Source organism: Danio rerio, chromosome 25 (assembly GCF_049306965.1).
Source record: "Danio rerio strain Tuebingen ecotype United States chromosome 25, GRCz12tu, whole genome shotgun sequence".
In the NCBI taxonomy this organism is placed as follows: Eukaryota; Metazoa; Chordata; class Actinopteri; order Cypriniformes; family Danionidae; genus Danio; species Danio rerio.
Genome location: NC_133200.1, coordinates 38,303,446 through 38,330,555, shown reverse-complemented (window position 1 = coordinate 38,330,555; position 27,110 = coordinate 38,303,446). Strand labels below are relative to the sequence as shown.

General features: G+C 35.9%; 1 protein-coding gene across 27 annotated transcripts in view; it reads right to left on the bottom strand.

The window, feature by feature from the left end:
• kif21a (kinesin family member 21A) overlaps positions 1–27,110 on the bottom strand; it is an 83,753-nt gene that overhangs the window by 19,612 nt on the left and 37,031 nt on the right. For 4 of the 27 annotated variants that reach the window (XR_012400534.1, XR_012400538.1, XM_073943405.1 and 1 more), the window contains exons 9-26: positions 26,839–27,028; positions 25,049–25,112; positions 23,053–23,262; positions 20,264–20,348; positions 20,071–20,185; positions 18,430–18,618; positions 17,135–17,334; positions 16,787–16,894; positions 16,623–16,691; positions 14,639–14,778; positions 13,748–13,892; positions 11,832–12,026; positions 8,583–8,684; positions 8,320–8,485; positions 5,163–5,220; positions 3,414–3,468; positions 2,603–2,805; positions 645–776 (exon numbers count right to left, since the gene is read on the bottom strand). Coding sequence is in view for 21 of the 27 variants with exons in the window: in XM_073943405.1 (XP_073799506.1) it covers positions 645–776; positions 2,603–2,805; positions 3,414–3,468; positions 5,163–5,220; positions 8,320–8,485; positions 8,583–8,684; positions 11,832–12,026; positions 13,748–13,892; positions 14,639–14,778; positions 16,623–16,691; positions 16,787–16,894; positions 17,135–17,334; positions 18,430–18,618; positions 20,071–20,185; positions 20,264–20,348; positions 23,053–23,262; positions 25,049–25,112; positions 26,839–27,028 (2,426 nt within the window). In the remaining 6 variants the exon portion in view is untranslated. Of the gene's footprint in view, positions 1–644; positions 777–2,602; positions 2,806–3,413; positions 3,469–5,162; positions 5,221–5,822; positions 5,844–8,319; positions 8,486–8,582; positions 8,685–11,831; positions 12,027–13,747; positions 13,893–14,638; positions 14,779–16,622; positions 16,692–16,786; positions 16,895–17,134; positions 17,335–18,429; positions 18,619–20,070; positions 20,186–20,263; positions 20,349–22,075; positions 22,145–23,052; positions 23,263–25,048; positions 25,113–26,838; positions 27,029–27,110 lie in introns of all 27 variants that reach the window. The other 23 variants (XR_012400535.1, XM_005163186.6, XM_073943409.1 and 20 more) reach the window with 11 other exon arrangements.

The window sequence follows — 27,110 nt, the reverse complement described above, 5'->3', positions numbered from 1 at the left end:
AATATGTACTTGAAAAATAACATTAGAGTTCAACTTAAATAACCAACATCACTTCAGGTGCAAATAATCATAAGTAGTCAGCGTCTGTAAGGCGAAAACATCTCTTAACCTCTTTGTTTTATACAAGCGCTGGAGAAAATAAAAGCGCCGAGTTCAAGATGAATAGACGGATTTAGTGGCAAACATTCCTCCCTCCTTCTGAAAGGACGTTATTTGTTTTAGAGCAGCGTTTATTGACTCATGCGAGGGTAAAATCTATGACTACTTTCAAAGCCGAGCCAATCTGGCATTTTGTGGCCATTTTTTACGTGGACTGCTAATGACACGACTATTGACAGCACACTGAATTCGAAAATGCCATGTAAATACCATTTTCTGAATTACAGAAAACGTCATATGCCTAAATTGGAATTCCGGAGATATTCAGACGTGAGAATGTGATTGGGCTGCTTCTCATTTATTAATAAAGCCAGTACGATTATTGCAGTCAATGTAAAGTAGCCATTGTTAAAGTTAAGAATTAGAGTGCATGCGTCACTAAAACCCAAACTTTTCTACATATATTTCCTGTTCGCAGTCTTCCTGTCTGAAAAACCAACACAAACAGGCAACGTTCTGCCACTGGGGGGCGCTAAAGCTCTTACTGTAAGATCTCTTTGGATTTGGCCTTGTCAGCCTGGGCTTGTCCCTTGTCATAAGTCTTCCTGCGAGACAGAGGGGAAGGTTCCGGCAATCTCTTTTGCCCACCTGCTGGAAATCTGTTGCCAGAGCTGCTACTTTAAGATCCATTTGCAACGTGAAACACAGAAACATAAAAATAAAACACAAGGACGGAACTGAATGGGAAAAAATTTGACATGAACATAAGATGGGCAGCATGCATAATCAAATACACGAAAGGGCTAAAAATGTTTGCCGTTTTAAATAAAATGCTAAGTTAAGCAAATATTCTGTGTCAATTTTCCTTAAGCTATCACTATCAGTTGTAAACTTATAAAAAAAGTAGTAAAACAAACCAAACATTTGGAACAATACAGAAATACTAGTAGACAATTCTGCAAATTATTGTCAGTGTTTGGAGGATATTTTGAAAATATCTGCAACTTTCATTTATTTTGAAACTTTCTGCAACTACTGAGTTATTTTGAAAATATCCACCACCGATGACAGTTATTTTAAAAATATCCACCACCAATGACAGTTATTTTAAAAATATCCACCACCGATGACAGTTATTTGAAAAATATCTGCAACTACTGACAGTTATTTTGGAAATAGCACCACTAATGACATTTATTTTGAAAATATCTGCAACTACTGAGAGTTATTTTGAAAATATCAACACTGATGACAGTTATTTTCAAACTATCACCACTGATGACAGTTATTTTGAAAATATATGCAACTACTGACAGTTAATTTGGAAATAGCACCACTGATGACAGTTATTTTGAAACTATCAACACTGATGACAGTTATTTTAAAAATATCTGCAACTACTGACAGTTATTTTGAAAGTATATGCAACTACTGACAGTTATTTTGAAAGTATATGCAACTACTGACAGTTATTTTGAAACTATCACCACTGATGACAGTTATTTGAAAATATCTGCAACTACTGACAGTTATTTTGAAAATATATGCAACTACTGACAGTTATTTTGAAAATATACGCAACTACTGACAGTTATTTTGAAAGTATATGCAACTACTGACAGTTATTTTAAAACTATCACCACTGATGACAGTTATTTTGAAAATATACACCTCTGATGACAGTTATTTTGAAAATATATGCAACTACTGACAGTTATTTTAAAAATATGACCACTAAGGACAGTAATTTAGAAAATATCCACCACTACTTTTATTATCACTACTTTAGTTATTTTTTGTTTTTTAAATCCACTACTTCTTATCCAATTGAAATAAAAATTTGTAAATAATTGCCACGTCTTGTGGAACACAACAAACCAGTGGTATTCCTCACATCTGTTAACTTTTGTTACTGAAGTAAAAGGTGAAAAAAGCAAGCAAATGATTTTTGAAAGTAACTTTAAATATTTAGAATTCTTGTCTCATATTCCTCAATGTCTGACAAATGCTTGAAACAGATTTCGAATAATGACTGAAAATGAGAGCGGATGTGCTACTCTGAAAACTGTGGCTCAACCTCTTTCTGTATGTCTTCACAGTTTATGTAATTCTTGAACGGACTGAAAAAACATCTTACTATCTTGTTATCACAATTAACAGTATGCTAGTAATTACTATTCAAAGTGTTGTCACTGAGTGTTGTTATCCACTCAGAATACATGGAATGGTTACTAAAATAAATAAGTAAATAAAAGCAACACCCCATATTAGATAAATGTATATTCGAACTAAGCTGGAAGTGACCAGATGAGATCAGTCTTAGCAACATAGAAGAAAAAAATATTAGTGTGAGATTAAAACATCTTTCCTAACAAGACAAAACATTTGATGAAAAAAGTTCAGTAAATAAAGCAGGGGAAGTTAGTTCATGCATGATGTGAGGTGGAGCAGTTAATAAGCTCTAAGATGTCACTTTGCAAGGTTTGTGTTTCTTTATACTTACATGCCCCCCATTCTAGAGGTCAAACCAGCAGGAGAGGGCATATAATCCCGATCCCTGACTGTATTCCCTGCAGACTCCAGCTCTCCAGATCCCTCGGATGTCTCAGCCATTGGGTGTAGAGGGATGGTGAAGTCTTTTGTTGCTGCGTCTTGGCCAGAGTCGACATAAAGCAACTCCATCTGAGTAGTCGTCCTTCTACGGGCCTTTGCAATAGATGCAAAAGCAACGTGACAAAGTTAGTTCAGTAAGGAACAAAGAGTTTGGTTGTCAATGCTCATCTAATGTCACCTATACTATAGGGCTGTTAAATGCTTGATCCTGATTGGCTGATAAACTTTCGAAGGTGTGCAATTATATTCAGAAATACACACGGATAAAAGTAGTTCCAACAGGTTTTGAGTGCATTACAGCTCCATGAACACACTGAATGATTTTAGTTATTTCACATATACAACAGTTACAAGTCACATCAAAACAAAACAGAAGACTTTGGATAAGATGTGTAAAACAGTCCCACACACAGGAGCAGTTTGAAGACAAAAATCTGACAAACGTCTCAAATACTACATCTGAACAGTGGCTGCAGCTGTAGGAACTTTAGTATGAAAATAATAATGCACTCAGGTCCATTGAATTATCATAAAATTATGCACACTTGACATCCTGTTTGCATTATTTTTATAATATTTCAACAGCCTGTCATTAATTATTCCTTGCTTCACTCATTGATGACATTTTTCATGGTTTATGCCAAAAATCTATTAGTTACTGAGATTCAGGTGAGGTGAAATCAATACAATTTATCTCATACCTTAGTCCTAGATTTAGTCTCGCCACATAACTTCATGAGGTCTGAGGCCAGGGTGCTGGATAATAGGAAAAGATGTTGACTTAGCTTTGTTAATTTATTTAAAACACACATACTGTTGATTAGCAGAATATCAACTTACTTTCCTTCCCCAACTACTACTGACAGTTATTTTGAAAATATTCACCACTACTGACAGTTATTTTGAAAATATCCACCACTACTGACAGCTATTTTGAAAATTTCAGCAACTTCTGACAGTTATTTTGAAAACATCCACCACTACTGACAGTTATTTTAAAAACATCCACCACTACTGACAGTTATTTTGAAAACATTCACCACTACTGACAGTTATTTTGAAAACATCCACCACTACTGAGTTATTTTGAAAACATCACCACTACTGACAGTTATTTTGAAAACATCACCACTACTGACAGTTATTTTGAAAACATCAGCAACTACTGACAGTTATTTTGAAAACATGACCACTACTGACAGCTATTTTGAAAACATCACCACTACTGACAGTTATTTTGAAAAGATCCACCACTACTGACAGTTATTTTAAAAACATCCACCACTACTGACAGTTATTTTGAAAAGATCCACCACTACTGACAGTTATTTTAAAAACATCCACCACTACTGACAGTTATTTTGAAAAGATCCACCACTACTGACAGTTATTTTAAAAACATCCACCACTACTGACAGTTATTTTGAAAACATCACCACTACTGACAGTTATTTTGAAAACATCAGCAACTACTGACAGTTATTTTGAAAACATCACCACTACTGACAGTTATTTTGAAAACATCCACCACTACTGACAGTTATTTTAAAAACATGACCACTACTGACAGTTATTTTGAAAACATCCACCACTACTGACAGTTATTTTAAAAACATGACCACTACTGACAGTTATTTTGAAAAAATCCACCACTACTGACAGTTATTTTGAAAACATCAGCAACTACTGAGTTATTTTGAAAACATCACCACTACTGACAGTTATTTTGAAAACATCACCACTACTGACAGTTATTTTGAAAACATCAGCAACTACTGACAGTTATTTTGAAAACATCACCACTACTGACAGCTATTTTGAAAACATCACCACTACTGACAGTTATTTTGAAAACATGACCACTACTGACAGCTATTTTGAAAACATCCACCACTACTGATAGTTATTTTAAAAACATCACCACTACTGACAGTTATTTTAAAAACATCACCACTACTGACAGCTATTTTGAAAACATCACCACTACTGACAGTTATTTTAAAAACATGACCACTACTGACAGTTATTTTGAAAACATCTAAAACTAATGACAGTTATTTTAAAAATATCACCACAACAGACAGATATTTTGAAAATAAACACCATACTGACAGTTATTTTGAAAACATCCACTACTACTGACAATTATTTTGAAAACATCCGCAACTACTGACAGTAATTTAGAAAATATCCACCACAGATGACAGTTATTTTGAAAATATGACCACTACTGACAGTTATTTTGAAAACATCCACCACTACTGACAGTTATTTTGAAAATAACCACTACTACTGTCAGTTATTTTAAAAAATATTCACCACTGATCAGTTAATTTGAAAAATCCACCACTGATCACAGTTATTTTTAAAATAACCACTAGCGGCTAACAGTTATTTTGAAAATGTACCAGTATTTTGGGAAAAGGTGTTGGCTTAGGTTTGCTACTTACTTTCCTTCCACTGCAGGACTTGGGGTTGACTCGTCACTACTACTGTCATCTCCATTTTCTATTGAGGGGAGAAGGAATAAACAGAGGGTTTCTTTTAGACAACACAACAAATCTGTGTCGATTTTAATACCTGTGGTATTTCTATGAGTTTGCAGTGTACTGAAATTAAAGCCAAATCACACTTTTATCTGGGGCGTTTAAAAGAGATTTCTAAGAGTGTGGTAGTAATACAAAGCGAATGAGGGTACATTAAGCACAGCGCTACCATGCTAGTTTCTTTAGTTACTGTGAAACGTTGATCCAAACTGGTTTCAGTGACCAAGAAGAGGCTTTTATCAAAGTTAGAGCAAAACAGTTGTGGAGAAGAGGGATGAGGGCACACAAATGGTAAATCATTCAAAGAGGAAGGAAACAAATTAGTGGTAAAGAATCCTGAAGAGTCACTTGTTTTCCTGCAGCTGGACTGTGATGTATGCTAATGCTAATAAGCAGCATGTTGCTAACTGATGGTAATATGGTAAGGACTGGTAGAGGATGTGTGGAAAGATGGGCAGAAGCCTCATGCACCTGCGGATGGGATCGCTAGCGATAGCCTGTAGTTAGTCCGAGGAGGGAGACCCATGCATTCATTATAGAGACAGTGTGGCTACTGGTACTCACCCAAGGGCACGTTACCTAGTTCTGTTTCAAACCAGCCAACAAGGGAACAGAAACAAAGGCAACAAAGAAATCAAAAATACATTCCCCAGACCAAACCAAAAGAGACATAAACACCATCCTAGAGAGGCCTTATGATAATGTTCAAAAGAAGATCTGAATCAAAGTGTATAATAGAATTAAAGGATAAAGGTTCCCATTTCTTTTAAACAAACACATTTATATAATTCCTCAATGACTTTCTTAGTTTGAACGTTTTCTGCTTTCAATGATTTTGATCACTCTGACTGGTTTATGTCAAACACTGTAGAATACACAAGACAAGTCACCTGTATAGTTTTTAGGGTTATCACGATACTGGAATTCGGTACTAAACGATACTGAAGTTTTAAAAACGTCCATTTGAGCACTGTTAAGCGAATTCTTAAACAGCACTGATTGTCCATTGTGCTCATGTGCTCAACAGAATTCACCGTGTTTGTGAAGGTCATCAGTTCACTGAACTCACCGCTGTTTAACCACAGATACAGGGAAACTGGAACTTTTCAAAGTCACGTCATCAGCTTTAAAACGCTCCCTGTATCTGTGGTTACACTCAGTAAACAGTGGTGAGTTCAGTGAACTGATGACCTTCACGGCCAATCACAGTCATTTCTGTTGAGCACATGAACACAACGGCCAATCAGCGCTGTTTAAGAACAACATTAATAGTTCTGAATGGAGAAAAATTAAAAGGTCAATATAGCCACAATAGCAAAGGAAGCCCCGCCTTCTAGCAAAGAAGCCAATCACTGATTCCTATGGACTGAGGACTAACTGGGGGAGGGGCTATGTAAAGATGTGTTTTTATGACAGTTTCTGCAGCTTCACTGTGAAGCTGGATTTATACTTTCGCCTGGCGTCGCGTCGCAGACCTCTGCTGACTGCATGCGGAGCTCACGTAACGAACAAGGCTTTTATACTTAGACGCATTTGCAATAGTGATATTCTTTTAAACAACAGAGGGCGCTCAAAAGAAACTGTAAAATCTGACGGATATACAGAGAAGTAGAAAGTTTCCAGAACTACATCATATTATCATTATTATCACAGATTTTTAAACAATTAAAAAAAAAATGTTTTTTAGCATTTTATTTCAATAATTATGAGGATTTGTGTAAACATTCAAGATTTTTTTAATCAAACTTTGATGCATCACTTAATATTGTTCATATCTCTGACAGTTTTATCTATTAAAGTTACTCTACAAAAAGATCTTTTATTATGGGAAGAATAAAAGCAAAAAAAGCACATGTTTTTTTAGATTTATCTCGCTCCATAATTCACACATTTACTGTCTGGCTAGTTTCTGTCTTCTTATGCTAAAAAGGCAATAATGGTGCAACATTCCTGAACCATTATCACCAATAAAGCTTAGAAAAACAGGCATCAGTATGATGCAAACCGACAGGATCAAATATTCCTTTCCAGTTTTCAAAGAACTTATTTAACTTAATTATAGTTTTTTAACTATTAAACTGTTTTAAATTCAATATTGTAATATTTACATCAGTGTTGAACCTGTGACTGGTGGAAAAACATATTCTGTAATTGTGTACCTGGATCTCCACTTTTTCATGGCACCTCTTTTGACTTTAACAAACTCATCCCTCAGGTTTTTCCAAACCTTTTAACAAAAACGTTCCTCCTTTCCCACGGCTGTTGCAATTTCTAGCCAAGAATTGTTGATCATCTGGTTCTCCCTATGACCACGGATGGATGGATCATAAAGATGTGTGAACAGTCGTACGTGTTTCAGAGAAAATCTCTTCAAAGTGTTTCATATTCAACTTAAATCAGTTGTGACGCCGCATAAACTGTTCGCTTGATTATCCTAAAAAATCGCGCGCTCCGCCAGCCGAAATCATGTCGCGTGCACCCAAGGCGAACCTCCGCAAACACAATGATGGCATAACATTCGCCGCGAGCACACAAGTGAAGTAGCGAACCTGGTTTAAATCAGGCTTTATGACCCTCTAGAGTCAGTAAACGTGCTGGAATCTCAGCGAATACTTGCCTCACAGACGAGAAATATATCAACATAAAGCTTGAAGTCTCTACTTTTAAACGAAACAAATGTTCTCTGGTTTTGTAATCGGTATTGAATGAACGTGAGGTGCAGCCCGTCCCATCTGAAATCACTAATTTAAATGAATTCCTGCCTCCGCCATTCAAACAACATCAAATCACATGATGGAAACCACGTGGACACCCAGAAACTTGTAAACAAAGAGGCCGCCGTTATTCTGAGAGAAGATTTTCTTTGAGAAATAAGTAGGAAATTAATTTAGAAGATAAGTGTGATCCAAGACAGCACTATTCGGAGGATAACATGCAACACATAAGTTATTGTTCATGTCCTCTTCAATTAATCGCCCAGTCCTAACTGATGGCGTCTCTGTTTAAGTTTCAGGAGCAAATCAAAGATCTAATGCATGCGTCCTAGGAGGAGTATTCCTACCTTGAAGAGCGTTCCCCAATAACGCATCCAGCTCCGGGTTAAACTCTGCCTTCTCCTTCAGCATGTGGAAGAGCAGCTGGTTTTGGGTTGCACTGTTGATCTCGGTTTGCTTCAGCCGTCCCTCCATTACCTTTATCTGAGACTCCTTCTGAGCTGCCTGAAGACCCTGAAGGATGAACACCACACGTGCTATAGCTTTAAAAGTCGGTGATTATCGGTAACATCATAGCTCGTTATTAATAATGAGACTGTCAGCTGGAGACCTTATTGAGGGCCATCGACATGAAATGGTCCAGAAGGAATCGAGCTTCGGCCAGAGTGCAGGAGCTGATCACAGCCGAGACATCGACAGCATCGCCCTCCTCCTACAGGAGAAAAACAAACAGTAAAGTCTGATAGATCAGGGATTCCCAAACGTTTTTTTATTCCGGGACCCACACAGGTAAGTAATTCAATCTCAAGACCCGCCATAATATTTTAATATGGAAAAATGTCTCCATTCAAAGCAGTCAAAAATATACGGTGTGCGGCTTTTTGGATTTTGCGATTTGAAATGCACAAAATGAGGCTGGAAGTGCTTTTTGTGGGATGCTGGCTGTGACTCTGATCATTTTTTTGTTGAAAGAGACTTTTGATCAAGCCCCTGGATTATGATCAAGCCCCGTCACATCACAGTAAATTCCACTGCTAGTGTAAAGTCATAAGAAACTAAATCGCTTTTTGATCGACTACTACAAGCTGGGAAAACGTCAGATAAATATGCAAATGCAGTTAACATTATTACTGAATTGATCTAATATTTACACATTTGCTTGAGGAGGGAATGATGGGGGTATTTACATTACTATTACTGTTTTCCATAACATCTATGCCCTTCCATAACATCAGCTGACGTCAAAACTAACAGATAGCACTATAGCTATTTATTGATTGGCAATCTGTCAACGTTGGGATGTAAAAAATATTGGACAACAAATAGCTTCAAATGATAGAATACATAGCAAACATTAGAAAATATTAACAATAAAATAAAAGGTTTAGCTTATTAAAATCAATGGCCTATCCAGAAATTAAATAAAGCTATAAAATCTACTTCACTTTTAATTGTATTTGCATGTTGATTACAGCAGGGGTCACCAACCTTTATGAAACTGAGAGCTACTTCTTGGGTACCGATTAATGTGGAGGGCTACCAGTTTGATAAACACTTCTCAAATAACAAATTTGCTCAATTTACTTTTAAATATACTTTATGTTTTTGGTAATAATTAATGATATTCATCCATGTGAAGACACTGATCATGTTAATGATTCTCACAAGTTATCAACAATGATTTAACAGGGTCGGAAATACCCTGTATTTAATGTATAAATGTGCAACACTTTATTTTTATAGATCTCTGCAAATATTTACATTTTTAAATGATTACTTCTATATTAGATGAAGCTTACTGGTAAGTGGCGCTATGGTGAGCTATTTTTAGAACAGGCCTGTGGGCAACACATGTGATTCTCGCCGGCTACCTGGTGTTACATTTATTACATGTTGGTGACCCCTGGATTAAAGTTACTGTAGTTATTTAGTGAAGAGCAGCAAATGAATCTCTCATTGTGCTTTGTTTGATTGGTGTTAATGTACGAATGCACAGATCTATAATGAAGCATTCGACTACTTTAGTAACTATTTGTGCTCATTTAAGAGAAAATTAGGTGTGTTTAAAATAAAACACGCAGGACGGAGCAAAAAAAAAAAAAAAGAAGCACTTTTCAGACGGTCCCTTACTGAGAGCACCGCTCAGAGCAAGCTCTACTGGCTACACGCAGATTGCGAGAGCTCAAACGGGGCAGTGCTCGTAATGTCGAGCGAAAAAAAAAGAAAAAGACAGCTGTGAAACATAACCAGCTTTGTCTTTTTGTAGGAAACACACTTTAGATCTTGTTAGGGTTAGAGGTTTTCGAGTTTTTGCCGTCAATCGTACTGGTTTTGATTCACCGCAATGTAAATACAGCTGCAGCTATGGACGATGCGCGACCCACCTTTGTTCACTGTGCAACCCACTAGTGGGTCACAACCCAAAGTTTGAAAACCCCTGTCATAAATTGACTGACTTTCTTTTGGATTCACCACATAATTACATTTACACAATATATATTTATCATGAGATATATCAACAGTCGCATTAAAAAACAACACAATTAACCCTACTCATACTCAAATCCCTGTGTATGAAGTTCTAATGGCAGCTGGCACAAAAGTTACACATTTTTCTTTACTTGACAATGCCTAACATGTCTTTTTGATGCCAAAAGCTGCAATTTTATATTTAAAGGATGGGAAAAAATCTTTAATATTGACATGATTGTTTTATTTCTCCACGCAGTCAATGCTGTTGCATTCATACTGCAGAGTTCTGTCTGTGTGCTTCTGCAATACCAATAATTACGGTAAGGGAAGCCCTAGCACATGTCCAGAATGAGTTATTTGTATATTATATTATATATAGTATTTTATATATTTTATTTTATTATGTTTTTGGTCTGTTTTTTGCAAGAAATACTGCATTTTTGATGAAACCTACATGCATTTGAGTGGTGATAAAACATAAACCCATGGAGATAAAAATACGCAGTTTTTTGTTTATAAGCAGAGGCTCGGTCCTTTATTTGTTTTATATATAAAATATTCAGAAGCCTGTCAAATTCATGAAAAGATCTGCAAAAATGCTGGCGGTTTCCCTCACAGTCCAAACACAAGTGCTCTAAGTGAATTAAATAAACTAAATTGGCCGTAGTGTATGAGTGTGTGTGTGTGAATGAGTGTTTATGGGTGTTTCCCAGTACAGGGAAGCGGCTGGTAGGCCATCCGCTGACTAAAACATATGCTGGAATGCTTAGCAGTTCTGTCACACCTGTTGCAGTGCAATAGTTTGGACACTTGAGGGCACTAGTTTGTTTTGTAGTTTCACTTCATTACCCATAATCCTGTGTATTACTGATTGTGTTATGTTACAGCTGTTTGGTGTTTGTTAATTTAGTCCTGTCTTTATAAACCCTCTTGTTCTCTGTTTTAGTGGCCTTATAGGATTTTGTTAGCGCCTTACGTCTGGTCATCTAGTTTTTGTATAATAATAATTTTTGGATTTCTGTTTTGTGTTTGTTTTCGTTAGCACTTTTTAGCACTCCTACCCTGTTTTTTCGTATTTACTCGTTTTTGGATGTTTTGCTTGTTCTCTCGTTTGGACTAGATTTGCATCCTGTTTATAGTTCTGTGCAAGTTTTGGAAAACTTTGTCTTTTTGGAAACCTTAGTCTTTGTTATAATAAATTGCTGCACTTGGATTTTTTGCGTTGTGTGATTCTCCCCCACACGTGACATAAAAACTAGTGCCCTCAAGTGTCCAAACTAGGGCACTGCAACAGGTGTGACAAGTTCATTCTGCTGTGGTGACCTCTGCTTAATAAGGGACTGAGATGAAGGAAAACGAGTGAAATGGGTGCTGGTGTTGCTGTGACCTTGGCCTCCTCCATCTGCATGATGTTGGCCTGGCAGTCGGAGATGCTGTCGTTGATGTAGTCGATGTTGGCCAGCAGTGACTCCAGCTCCTCGTTCACTGGCTGAAGGTGTTTTTCCACCTCGGGGTCGTCCGCCAGCAGTCGCTCTCTCTTCCTGCTGATCTTATCCCGCCGCCGCGTCAGCTCTTCCCGTTGCTGTGGACGACAACTAAATCATCAGAAGCTCTGCACGCAGCTCTACTTACACAGATCTGACAATGTTTAGTACGAAAAGTGCATTACAAGTAGGGTATATCGAAAAAATCTGACATTGCGTTCTTTTATTTCTCTGCGATATACAGTTGAAGTCAGTATTTTTTTTGTTTTACAGAGAGCAGATTTTCTTCAGCACATTTCTAATCATAATAGTTTTAACAACTTATTTCTAATAACTGATTTCTTTTCTCTTTGTCATGATGACAGCACAAAATATTAGACTAGATATTCTTCAAGAAACTAGTGTTCAGCTTAAAATGACATTTAAAGGCTTCACTAGGGTAATTAGGGTAAAGTTATGGTAATTAGGCAAGTCATTGTATAACAGTGGTTTGTTCTGGAGACAATCCAAAACTAATATTGCTGAAGGGGGCTAATAATATTGACCTTAAAATGCCTTTAAAAAGAATTAGGAACTGCTTTTATTCTAGCCGAAATAAAATAAATAAGAGTTTCTCCAGAAGAAAAAATATTATAGGAAATACTGTGAGAAATTGCTGATTCTGTTCTACTTCATTTGGGAAATATTGGAAAAAGTAAAGACAAAATACTAATAATAATTCTGCAAATAATTCTGACTTTAACTGTATATATATATATATATATATATATATATATATATATATATATATATATATATATATATATATATAAAATATTGTTAATATTAAAATTTGACACAACTCAGACAAATTACTATATTTAAAACTCCTGACAGGATATATATATATATATATATATATATATATATATATATATATATATATATATATATATATATATATATATATATATATATATATATATATATATATATATATATATCCTATATATATATTAGAGCTGCACAATTAATCGTTATAAGATCGCAATCTCAATTTGACCCCCTAGACGATCTTAATCCAGCATTTCTACGATTCTGCCAATCATATTTTTAAGTTCAGGGGAGAAGCAAAGGCGACTGCACGAGTCTTTTCATTGTTTCACACACCGCCTGCTCAGTGACATTGACACCTTCAAATGATGTTGAATGAGTCACATACTGTATTTAAAAGGTATAATAAGGTAACACCGTTGCAAAAAATATTCCGTTTGTGGCACAGAGTGATCGTTTGGGAGCCGCGCGTGAAGTATGAACAAGCACTTAGCAGTCAAAATGAAACCGAAAGTGTGCACTTCATTTAAATGATCATATCGCATTTTAGAGTTATGATTACAGCAAGCATTTGATATGTTTTTTCTTTTATAGTGAACCCACAGTTGTGCATGAAAATAAATGTTTGCAATGTCAGTATAACTACTCTACTATATATTGCTGAATATAATCTGATAATGGCAAATGTCTGATTTTACCAGTGAATAAAATTGTCTAATATGACAGATTGCAAGCATATATCTCAAACATAATAATTCAACATCAGAATTTTTAAAAGCAGAATAGAATTATTTATAAAAACCAGTAGACCTACACATAATATTATTATAAATGTTGAGCCATATGTATGTTTTTACCATACCTTTATTTTACATATACAGAATCGTGAGAAAATCGTGATCTTTATTTCAAGCAAAAAGATCGTGATACTCATTTTAGCCAGAATCGTGCATTTATATATTAAGTACTTTAAAAAGTAACTTTGCCCAAAACTGCTCATTTGTACCTTCAGTAGGCGATTCATGTCAGCCTCCATGTTGGAAATGGTCATTCTCTGCATTATGATGTCGGAGATCCGGCGCTCCAGACTCTGCCATTTCCCACGAGCCACTCGGGTGGAATATATCCCCGCTGCTCTGCGATGGTACAATCTAAAAGGAATGATTTTCCATCACATGCATGATCTTTTTCCTATATCCCATGATGCTTTGTGTGAATTATGTTTGTCCTCAAATATTAAAAGCAAACTTATTAGAATGAACTAATTAATTTCAGCAGACAAAGAATCATCCAAAAACCAACAAATGCAAGAAATATGTTGTGGTCAACTATTACATCGGTTTGTCTATATATTAACAAATGAATGGATTCATCTGTATAGTGTATGAATGAGTGTGTTTGTCTATACAGTGAATGAATTAGCGTGTTTGTCTATATAATAAATGAATGAGTGTGTTTGTCTATATAGTGAATGAATTAGCGTGTTAGTCTATACAGTAAATGAATGAGTGTGTTTGTCTATATAATAAATGAATGAGTGTGTTTGTCTATATAGTGAATGAATTAGCGTGTTAGTCTATACAGTAAATAAATGAGTGTGTTTGTCTATATAATAAATGAATGAGTGTGTTTGTCTATAAAGTGAATGAATTAGCGTGTTAGTCTATACAGTAAATGAATGAGTGTGTTTGTCTATATAGTAAGGTAACGAGTGTGTTTGTCTAAATAGTGAATAAATGATTGTGTTTGTCTATATAGAAAATGAATTAATAAGTGTTTCCCTGTCACATTCAAGAATTTAGGATATATATATATATATATATATATATATATATATATATATATATATATATATATATATATATATACAGTGTGAATAAGGCATGTGCAGTTGTACCTGGTTCCATTAGGTGCTCCTGAACCGTATGTGCGACCTGCAGGTGGTCTGTGAGAAAGGTCAAAGTTCGGCTCCGACAGATTGGCCTTTCGGGTGACCTTTCCTGATATGGGCCGCACCTGCCGCCTCAGAGCTGTGACCTGACAGACACACAGAGACACTACAGTAAAACCACTATCTGTGAATTAACAAAACAGAAAACTGCAGAGTATATTCATAGATTTTTCCACTGATAAAGGCGTACATTTACACGCAACACTTCACAATAGGACTATATTTGTTAATGTTGTTTAATGCATTCACTAACAATGAACAATATTTATTACAGTTCTTGTTCTTCTTAGCTAACATTAGTGAATTGAAATTCAGTCATTCATGTTAACTCAGTGCAATAACAAATGTTAACAAGCATTTTAATAATGCATTAATAAATGAACAGGTATCGTTAATTTTTAGTTCATGTAAGTAAATACATTAACTAATGAAACCTTATTGTAAAGAATCAGTGTTTGTCTATATAGTGAATGAATGAGTGTTTATTTATATAGTGAATGAATAAGTGTGTTTATCTATATAGTGTATAAATGAGTGTGTTTATCTATATAGTGGATGGATGAGTGTGTTTGTCTATGTAGCGAATGAATGAGTGTGTTTATCTATTTAGTGAATGAATGAATGTGTTTATCTATATAGTGAATGAATGAGTGTGTTTATCTATATAGTGGATGGATGAGTGTGTTTGTCTATGTAGCGAATGAATGAGTGTGTTTATCTATTTAGTGAATGAATGAATGTGTTTATCTATATAGTGAATGAGTGAGTGTGTTTGTCTATATAGTGAATGAATGAGTGTGTTTATCTATATAGTGAATGAATGAGTGTGTTTGTCTATGTAGCGAATGAATGAGTGTGTTTATCTATTTAGTAAATAAATGAATGTGTTTATCTATATAGTGAATGAGTGAGTGTGTTTGTCTATTTGGCGAATGACTGAGTGTGTTTATCTATATAATAAATGAATGAGTGTGTTTATTTATGTATTGAATGAATGCCAGTGTTTATCTGTATAGTGAATGAATGAGTGTGTCTGTTTATATAGTGATAGAATGAGTGTGTTTGTCTATATAGTGAATGAATGAGTGAGTTTGTCTATATAGTGATAGAATGAGTGTGTTTGTCTATATAGTGAATGAATGAGTGAGTTTGTCTATATAGTGAATGAACGAGTGTGTTTGTCTATATAGTGATAGAATGAGTGTGTTTGTCTATATAGTGAATGAACGAGTGTGTTTGTCAATGTAGCGAATTAATGAGTGTGTTTATCTATTTAGTGAATGAATGAGTGTGTTTGTCTATATAGTAAATGAATGAATGTGTTTGTCTATATAGTGAATGAGTGTGTTTGTCTATATAGTGTATGAATGAGTTTGTTTGTCTATATAGAGTATGAATGAGTGTGTTTGTCTATATATTGAATAAATGAGTGTTAATCTATGTAGTGAATGAATGAGTGTGTTTTTATAGTAAATTTATGATTGTGTTTATCTATATAGTGTATGAATAAGTGTGTTTATATAGTGAATGAATAAGTGTGTTTGTCTATATAGTGAATGAATGAGTGTTTATCTATATAGTGAATGAATGAGTGTGTTTGTCTATATAGTGTATGAATGAGTGAGTTTGTCTATATAATGTACGCATGAGTGTGTTTATTTCTATAGTGAATGAATGAGTGTGTTTGTCTATATAGTATATGAATGTGTTTGTCTATATAGTGTATGAATGAGTGTGTTTATCTATACAGTGTAACAATGAGTGTGTTTGTCTATATAGTGAATGAATGAGTGTATTTGTGTATATAGTAAATAAATGAGTGTGTTTGTCTATATAGTGTATGAATGAGTGTGTTTGTCTATATAGTGAATGTGCATGTTTTTATCTATACAGTCTAGTAAAATCGGTAAAAGTGAGTGTGATAATAGACCTCCTCGGTTTTCCTGCGCAGGATGAGCTCCTGTTGTCTCTTCTGTGCCTCCAGCAGTTTGAGCTGATGCTGCACACACGGAAAACATACACACACCGTCACGCACACACAAAACACACTGACACAGACACAGACACGCATCACTGCTGTTTCCCATCATGCACCTCTTGTTTGCGCTGGTCCTTCTTGAGCGTGGCGATCTCTCTGTTTCTTCGGGATTCAGCCATTCTGCTCTTCTCCTGCTGCTCCTTCATCTGCTTCATCAGACGCACCTGAACACACACACATTAATACAGAGTCATGAACACACAAACACACACACACACACACACACACACACACACACACACACACACACACACACACGCACACACAAACTCTGGTTTCAGTTCTTTTTTATGTTTGCAGAGCTGTGTATGTGTGTGTTTGTATGTGTGTTTTGACCACCGGGTGGTGCTGTTGACCATCTGCTGTAATGGAGAGTGTGTGTAGAGTGGGGCTCGGTCTCTTACTTTGGTCTTCTTCATCTCTGTCAGGTCAAGCTGTAGTTTCTTCAGCTGTTTCTCGTACTGTGACTGGTTCTTCAGCAGGCGAGCGTGCTCTTTCTGTGCCGCCTGCAGTTTCTGAAGCTCCTTATTCATGACGCTGAGCTTCTTCTCGTACTCGGCTTTTATCCGCTTGGTTTTATCCTCAGAGCACGACTCCACCGAGCCTTAAACACCAACAGGACAGAAGGAAACATGGAATAACAGGTTATAATATGAATAAAACAAAAATCCAAATACTAATTTAAATTAAGAGTTTGTCTATATAAGGAATGAATGAGTGTATTTGTCTATATGGAGAATGAATGAGTGTGTTTGTTAAATAGTGTACAGATGAATGTTTGTCTATATAAGGAATGAATGAGTGTATTTGTCTATATAGAGAATGAATGAGTGTGTTTGTTATATAGTGTACAGATGAATGTTTGTTTATATAAGGAATGAATGAGTGTATTTGTCTATATAGAGAATGAATGAGTGTGTTTGTTATATAGTGTACAGATGAATGTTTGTCTATATAAGGAATGAATGAGTGTATTTGTCTATATAGAGAATGAATGAGTGTGTTTGTTATATAGTGTACAGATGAATGTTTGTCTATATAAGGAATGAATGAGTGTACTTGTCTATATGGAGAATGAATGAGTGTGTTTGTTATATAGTGTACAGATGAATGTTTGTCTATATAAGGAATGGATGAGTGTATTTGTCTATATAGAGAATGAATGAGTGTGTTTGTTATATAGTGTACAGATGAATGTTTGTCTATATAAGGAATGGATGAGTGTATTTGTCTATATAGAGAATGAATGAGTGTGTTTGTTATATAGTGTACAGATGAATGTTTGTCTATATAAGGAATGGATGAGTGTATTTGTCTATATAGAGAATGAATGAGTGTGTTTGTTATATAGTGTACAGATGAATGTTTGTCTACATTGTGATTGAATGAGTGTGTTTGTCTATATAGTGAATGAATGAGTGTATTTGTCTATATAGTGTATGAATGAGTGTGTTTGTCTATATAAGGGATGAATGAGTGTGTTTGTCTATATAGTGAATAAATTAGTGTGTTTGTTATATAGTGTACAGATGAATGTTTGTCTATATAGTCTATGAATGTGTGTGTTTGTCTATATAGTGAATGAATGAGTGTGTTTGTCTATACAGTGTATTGATGAATGTGGTTGTCTATACAGTGAATGAATGAGTGTGTTTGTCTATATAGTGAAGGAATACGTGTATTTTTCTCGGTTATTCACCCATGCTGTGCAGAACGCGGTCTCTCTCCAGCTGTGTGTCGCGGATCTTGCTCTGCAGCATCATGAGCTTGTGTTCGTACTGTTGTTTCAGTGTATGTAAACGCCTCTGACTGTTCTCCAGCTCGTCGATCAGCTTCTGCTTGATGGCGATTTCACATGTGATGTTGGCCAGATCCGCCTGGAAGTCCTCTGAACAACACCAAAAAAACACACACACATCCATTTAGAGCTAAATTTACATAAAGGTCAAAATAAAACAAAGAGCGGCTTAAACCTGGTTATGTGTGCTATATCATATATATATACATATACATATATATATATATATATATATATATATATATATATCAATTTATTGTAGTTTATTACTTCTAAACAAATGTAATTTTCATATTAAAGTTGTTTCAATTACAGATTGTGCCCTCACAATGTTATTATGTAGATATGAGTTTGTTTATATAATGTAGAAATTAGTGTGTTTGTCTATATAGCGTATGAATGAGTGTGTTTGTATATATAGTGAATGAATCTTTGTGTTTGTCTTTATCATATATAAATGAGTGTTTATCTATATAGTGAATGAATGAGTGTGTTTGTCTATATAGTGAATGAATAAGTGTGTTTGTCTATGTAGTGTATAAATGAGTGTGTTTGTCTATATAGTAAATGAATAAGTGTGTTTGTCTATGTAGTGTATAAATAAGTGTGTTTGTCTATGTAGTGTATGAATGAGTGTGTTTGTCTATATAAATGAATGAGTGTGTTTGTCTATATAGTAAATGAATGAGTGTGTTTGTCTATATAGTGTATTAATGAGTGTGTTTGTCTATATAGTAAATGAATAAGTGTGTTTGTCTATATAGTGTATGAATGAGTGTGTTTGTTTATATAGTAAATAAATGAGTGTGTTTGTCTATATAGTAAATAAATGAGTGTGTCTATATAGTGAATGAATGAGTGTGTTTGTCTATATAGTAAATGAATGAGTGTGCTTGTCTATATAGTAAATGAATGAGTGTGAATGAGTGTGTTTGTCTATATAGTAAATGAATGAGTGTGTTTGTCTATATAGTGTATAAATGAGTGTGTTTGTCTAGATAGTAAATGAATGAGTGTGTTTGTCTATATAGTAAATGAATGAGTGTTTGTCTATATAGTGTATGAATGAGTGTGTTTGTCTATATAGTGTATGAATGAGTGTGTTAGTCTATATAGTAAATGAATGAGTGTGTTTGTCTATATAGTAAATGAATAAGTGTGTTTGTCCATATAGTGTATGAATGAGTGTGTTTGTCTATATAGTAAATAAATGAGTGTGTTTGTCTATATAATGAATAAACGCATGCATTTTTCCTCTGTTATTCGCTGTTTTTGTACTTTATTAGTTAAGACAAATAGAGAATGCTTTATTAAAATAATTTTGCTACATTTAAAATTAGATTTAATGTTTTAAAGAGCCCTTAAAAATGTGATTTTTGCATTATATTTCTAATTATAGTAATTATATTATCTAATATTTCATATATAGTGCTTTGAAAGAATGTTTAGCACGTTTACTATGTAGCTTAAAGGTTCATTTTCAACATCGGTCAGTCATTTAATGAATCCTCTTAAGTTAGAGTGCTGGTTTTGCATTATTACCCTTCTCATCGAGCTCAGAGTCCGTCTCTTCAGAGCTCTCCTCAGCCTCCATCTCCTCTTCCTCCACATCTTCCTCATCTTCTTCTCCATCGCCTTCCTCACGATCACTGGCCTCCTGAGCAAAAAATGTCACACATCAAAGACAGATCCATCAAGCTGTGTTCTGATTGAGTGAGCCGGCTGTCAGTCATACCATCTCTGGCTCCTGATTGGTCGATTCTGACTGCTCTTTCTCAGTCTTCTGCTCTCCATCTTCTTGCGTTTCGTCTTTGTTGGCACTGCAAGAGAATAATGCTAAATCAAAAATCTATTGTGTGTAGTGTTCAAAAATCTCTGTTTTAAATATGCAGCATGGATTATCAGAAAAAAAAGAAAATTATGAAGGAAAGATGATGTTATGACAGATATGATGAACCACTGGACTTTTTTTAACTGACATCTATTTATTGAAATATCTTGCAATTTTTAATACTGTGCTTTAGATTAGATCATGATCTGCCCAATTGAACAAAAATACTGTACTATTATATTGTAAACACTAGTGTATTTGTACCATACTAACTGTACTGTACTGTATGTATTATAGTATGGACAACTCTTTATTAATGAATGCCCCAGTATACTGTATTAACTACAGTGAACCAAAGCCTATAGAATACACTAGACGTGTCACTAGTAAATATGTCGAATGAAGCCCCGCCTTCTAGTACAGGTGCCAATCAGCGATCGCTATAGACTGACAATTCTCCTGGGGAGGAGCTCAGACTAGACGTGTGCTTTTACGACAGTTTGGTGGTCAACAAATGCACTGGATCTCATCGAAAACTTGCTTCACAGACATAAGAAGTACATCCACATAAAGCTTGACATCTGGACTTTTAAATGAACCAACTACACCTAAAAACAAAAGTTTTTGGTATTGTAACCTGTATGAAACGAACGCAAGGTACATGACACGGCAACTACTCCTCGTCCACAAACGTGTAAAGTCTCGTCATTTCTGGAGGAGATTCACCATCAAGACCAAGTTGTGAATTACTTCAGAAGAGCAGCGCGATCAGACGATCATCATCCAGAGGATGATAATGTGTAGAACAGCCACAAATGAGGCTGGTGTCGTGATCTCGATCTTTGCGAGTGTGCATTCGCATTAGATTGGGCGACTTGAAAAAATGCCAATTTTGTTGAATTCGAACGTTTAGAGATGAAACGAATGAGACGGTTGCTGTTTAATTTTATTGGTGATTCCTATTATGCAATGTAATAGCCAGAACACGTTACCTGTGAACAAGTAATCGATTCAAAAGAGCAAAGTCGGGGAATATGTTGCTAGATATAGACAACAAGATTAATTAAATATCACGTTTAGCAAATATTGTGAGATTAGATCCAGCGGGAGATGCTTGATGAACAGTCCGACCAGCACTGCTCTCATATGGGTAGATGGCTGCAGCGCTTGCCCGAGAGAGTGTGTGAGTTCGGTGAGTTCGATGACCTTCAGTGCCAATCACAGTCATTTCTGTTGAGCACTGGTGAATATAACAGCAAATCAGCGCTGTTTAAGAACGCTCTCTACAGCCCTTAAATGCTAGCGGGAAATCGACGGTTATAAAATTGTCAAAAAGTTTGCAAATTAAAGGTTGTTCTCCACCGTAAATAACACAGTAAACTGTAATTTACATGATGTCCTTTAAATATGTAAAGAGACGGCAGCAAAAGGCCAGTTTCAATACTCAGAACCGAAAATGACTATGAAAATGTTAATATTTACTGCTCATGAAGACAGAATGAAGCAAATGAATGTGAATAAACGTTTCTCTCATTCATCTGAAGTATATTTTTGTCAAATAAGTAAAAAAAATGAACAAACAAACAAATCAAATGCATGAATAAAGTCTAGTGGGCTCTTCTGCGCTGTTAAAGTCACGTGAAGGCAGCAGGCGGAGGTGAGGCGCAGGGGATTGTGGGTAATTTCAGAGGACGGAGAGGCGAAAGAGAGACAAACCTGTCTTCCTCCACCTCTTCCTCCTCGTCCTCATCCTCATCTCTCTTGTCGGCCAGCAGCTGCTGGAGTCTGAAGCGGTCGGAGGTCAAAGAGAGCACAGAGAGCCAGCGGACACACGTTAGTAACACAGCCGGCTGCTGCCCCTACTGAAAAAAACAGCTTAAACCAGCCTGGGCTGGGTGGCTGGTTTTAGCTGGTCAGCCAGGCTGGTTTTAGAGGGGTTTTGGCCATTTCCAGGCTGGTTTCCAGCCATTTTCAGCCTGGTCTTAGCTGATCAGGCTGGGAGATGACCAGCTAAAACCAGCTTGACCAGCCTAGCCAGACTGGAAGCCCAGCCATAACCAGCTATGTCCAGCTTAAACCAGGCTGGTCAAGCTGGTTTTAGCTGGATTTAGCTGGTCATTTTGCAGCCTGACCAACTAAGACCAGGCTGAAAATGGCTGGAAACCAGCCTGGAAATGGCCAAAACCCCTCTACAACCAGGCTTGTCAACCAGCTAAAGCAAGCCAACCAGCCTAAGCTGGTTTAAGCTGGATTTTTCAGCAGGGATGCTGACCCAAACACATCTCACATCCAACATATTCTAAAGGACATAAAACAATCACCTTCACTGGTTTCTCTCCTAGTTTTTGATTTAAAGGGGACTCATCTTTTACAAGATGTTAGGGGAATTTAGGCTTTGATCCTGATTGTGGTGTTTTGGTGACTGTCGCTTTAAATGCAAATGAGATTGTGCTCTTTTCAGAAGAGGGTGGAGCTACAAAAGCCTGTGTGTCAGCATAGTGGCAGATTCAAAAACAAGACTAGCATCATATGCTAATGAGGGAGAGATGGTCACTAGTGGGCGGGGCTTCCCCCCTCTGATGACATCATACAAAGGGAGAATGTCAATCAAAGCGTTTCTGCAGACCGTGATGATACACAACACATGACCTCAGTTTGAGATGAGAGACAGACGCGGCAGAGCTGCAGCTCACCTCTTCTTCTTCTTCTTCTCCCTCCTCTTGAGCTTCTCCAAGTCTTTTTTAGCGATCTCGATGATGTCGCTGGTCTCCTGGCTCGGGTCGGGTCCCAGCAGGGCCGTAGAGAAGCTTCCGGACGCCCCGTAGAACTGAGGACGGCTGGACGCTCGGGTCAGGTTTCTCCTCAGGTTTTCATTCACCGCCTCACTCTCCAGAAGTTTGGCTCTGAAACACACACACCACTCATACTTGAGCATTTGTGTTGCTAGCATGTTTTAGCTAATTGTTTGAACTTTTGGTTTGTTTTAACAACTTGCTAATATGTAGCATGTTTTAACACAATGTTAGCATGTTCTATCATGTTAGTAATATGTCTAAATACTGTTAGTACGATTAAGCATTATGCTAGCATATCCCTAGCGTACATATTACGTTTTAGTTTCACTCTGCTCGCATGACAACATTGCTGTCATGTTGTAGAGTGCTGATGAATTCACACACAAACATGTTTGAATAATCTATAACATGTTGTTAGCAAGTTTTAATGTATCATTACCATGATATTAGCACATTTGAGTATGCTGCTAACACGTTTATCATGCTGCTAACATGTATTGCATGTTTAAACACATTACTAGCATATTAGTTCACTTGCTCGTATCTTTAACATTTGGAGTTAATGTTGCTAGCATGTGTTTAGCATGTTTTAACACATTGTTAAATCATGCTAGCAAAAAACATGTTGCTAGCATGAATATTGCATGATGCTTTGTTCTTGCTGGCAAGTTAGCAATTGTTACATTCCTGTACATTTCTGTGTTGCGTAATTATTATTTATATATATATTTTTTTTCTCGCTAGTCTCTTTCTTTCTCTCTCTCTCTCTCTCTGTGCTCGCTTGCTCTCTACCTCTCTCCCGCTTCCACCTATACAGTGGCTCTGATTGGCTACCGCTGCCCAGCTGTTTGCCGTGCCCCCCTTGACGTCATCCAAGGTCTCCAATCCAGCCGCTGCCACCGTGGCATAAAAGTGGTGACAGGACGCTACTCTGGAGGCCCTGAATTTCTGTGTTGTGCTGTGTGTCTGTGTTTTTTGATATATGTCTACTGTGTGTTACAATTTGGTATCTGTCCGTTATTTGTTCTCCATTTGTCTACCGTCGATGTCATGCGCATCTGAGGTTGGAGAGTGGGACAGGTAAGAATGTCGTGCGACATTGTGCACAAGTAGTTTGAATATCTCTGTATTAGACACACTAGGTAAGGGGCGTGCTCCACCCACTGTACTTTTTGTTTTCCCATCAGAGATCAGCGTAGGTTAGGTAGTGCGTATTAGACGCGAAGATTCTTTTCAATAACTTCTGCATTTTTATTTTGGATAGATAGGGTAGAGATTGGGCCAAATAGATTGTTTTTGTTTTATTTATTTTGATTGTTTGGATGCCGCCCGCGTCTCATTTCTCCAACTCTCCCATATCTGGTCAAACGTCTTATGTCATTTGTTATCTGTGAAATTCAATGTCTCTTTGTAAATATTCAAGAATCTTTCTATATACATTTTTTTTGGCATTCATTATTATCACTATTTTTGTAAATAAAATCACGTATTGCATTTAGCTGGTCTTGGTTTTGTCCCTCATTTATTGATGTTGTGTGGTTGCTTATGTGTTTCACCCAAAAATTAATGTTACTCCTCTTCCCCTTTATTTAACATCTTTTAAATCATAACAGCAATGTTTAACAAATTCCTAGCATGTTTTCCTAGAACACTCAAACATATTTCAATCCCTGATGATTACAGAAGTATACTACATGTAATTGTTTCATTGAATAAACGTCGATTTGTTTAAGATATTATTCCCATCATTAGTGTATTTGGGTATGTCGCTAACATAGATTGCATTTTTTAAGGCATCACTAGCATGTTAGTTCACTGCTACCATGTTTTGGCAGCAAATATATTCAAATACATGCAACTGTATGAGAGATAATCTTCTCCAGGGCTGTTTTACCTCAGATCCTCGATCTCCTTGATGTAATTCTGAATCATATTTCCAATCTCCTCACTGCCTTCACCTGCAAAACAAGACAATATTCACGACACACAGTCCTCTTGATTGATTGATTAACTGACTGATTAATTGATAGGCTGCCTGACTGATTAATTAACTGACTGACTCACTGAATGATCGATCGATTGATTGATTGAATCACTGATTGACTGACCAACTGACTCATTGACTGATTGACTAATTAATTGATTGACTGGCTGCTTAATTGATTGAGTCATTGACTGAAAAATCGATTGATTATTTGACTTCTAACTTGATTGATTGATTAATTAATTGATGGACTGACTGATTAACTGATTGACTGATTAATTGATTAATGACTTGCTGATTATTTGATGGATTAGTTGACTGACTGACACACTGAATGATTGATTGATAAATTGATTGACTGAATCACTGACTGACTCACTCATTAATTGACCGACTGATTCATTGACTAATTGAATGATTCATTAATTGACTGACTGTCTGATTTATTGATTAATTGACTTATCAATTGATTGATTGATTAATTAATTGACTGACTGATTCATTGACTGATACATTTGATTGATGAATTGACTTCTAAATTGATAGACTGACTGACTGACTCACTGAATGATTGATTGATTTTTTTGACTGACTGAATCATTAATTGATTGACTGACTGATTAATTGATTGGCTGACTTACTGAATGATTGATTGATTGATTGACTGACTGATTAATTGACTGAATCACTGATTGACTGACTGACTCATTAATTAATTGACCAACTGATTCATTTACTCATTGACTAATTCATTAATTGACTGACTGTCAGATTATTTGATTTATTGACTGATACATCAATGGATTAATTGACTTCTAAATTGATTGATTGATTGACTAATTGATTGATTACTTGACTGACTGACTCACTGAATGATTGATAGGCTGAGCGACTGAATCACTCATTGACTCATTAATTGATTGACTGAATGATTCATTGACTAATTGACTCATTAATTGATTAACTGACTGGCTGATTAATTGATTGATTAATTGACTAATAAATTGATGGATTAATTGATGGACTGACTGACTGATTGATTAGTTGACTGACTGACTCACTGAATGATTGATTGATTGATTGAATCACTGATTGATTCATTAATTGATTGACCGACTGAATCAATTATTGATTGACTAATTAATTGAATGACTGACTGGCTGATTAATTGATTATTTCATTGACTGATAAATTAATTGATTAATTGACGTATCATTTGATTGATTGATTGATTGATTGACTGACTGACTGATTGATTAATTGACTGACTGACTCAATGAAAGATTGATTTATTGATTGACTAAATCACTGATTGATTAATTTACTAATTAATTAATTATTTGATTGATTGATTGATTGATTGATTGACTAATTCATTGATTGACTAATTCATTGATTGACTTATCATTTGATTGATTTATTTATTAATTGATTGATTGATTGATTAATTGATTGACTACCTGACTGACTGATTAATTAATTGACTGACTCACTGAAAGATTGATTTATTGATTGATTAAATCAATGATTGATTAATTGACTAATTATTTGATTGATTGATTGATTGATTGATTGGTTGATTGATTGATTGATTGATTGACTAATTATTTGATTGATTGATTGATTGATTGATTGATTGATTGATTGATTGATTGATTGATTGATTGATTGATTGATTGATTGACCATGAACTACTGTACCTGCTCTGGCAAGCAGCTGATTGGCCTGTTGGCTGAGCAGCTGAGTGAGTCTGGCGCCCTGAGCGTCGATGGCCTCCTGCATAGCCTTCACTCGCATGCGCAGATTATTGTTCTCCACCTGCAGCATCGAGTTCTCGTGGAACATGTCATTAATGCTCTCCAGCCCGTCCTCTCCCACCATACGCTTCCCCTGGAGGACAACCATTCAAGACATTCAATGTTATTTCACTTACAGAAACAGTTCACCCAAAAAAACTAACATTCCGTCATCA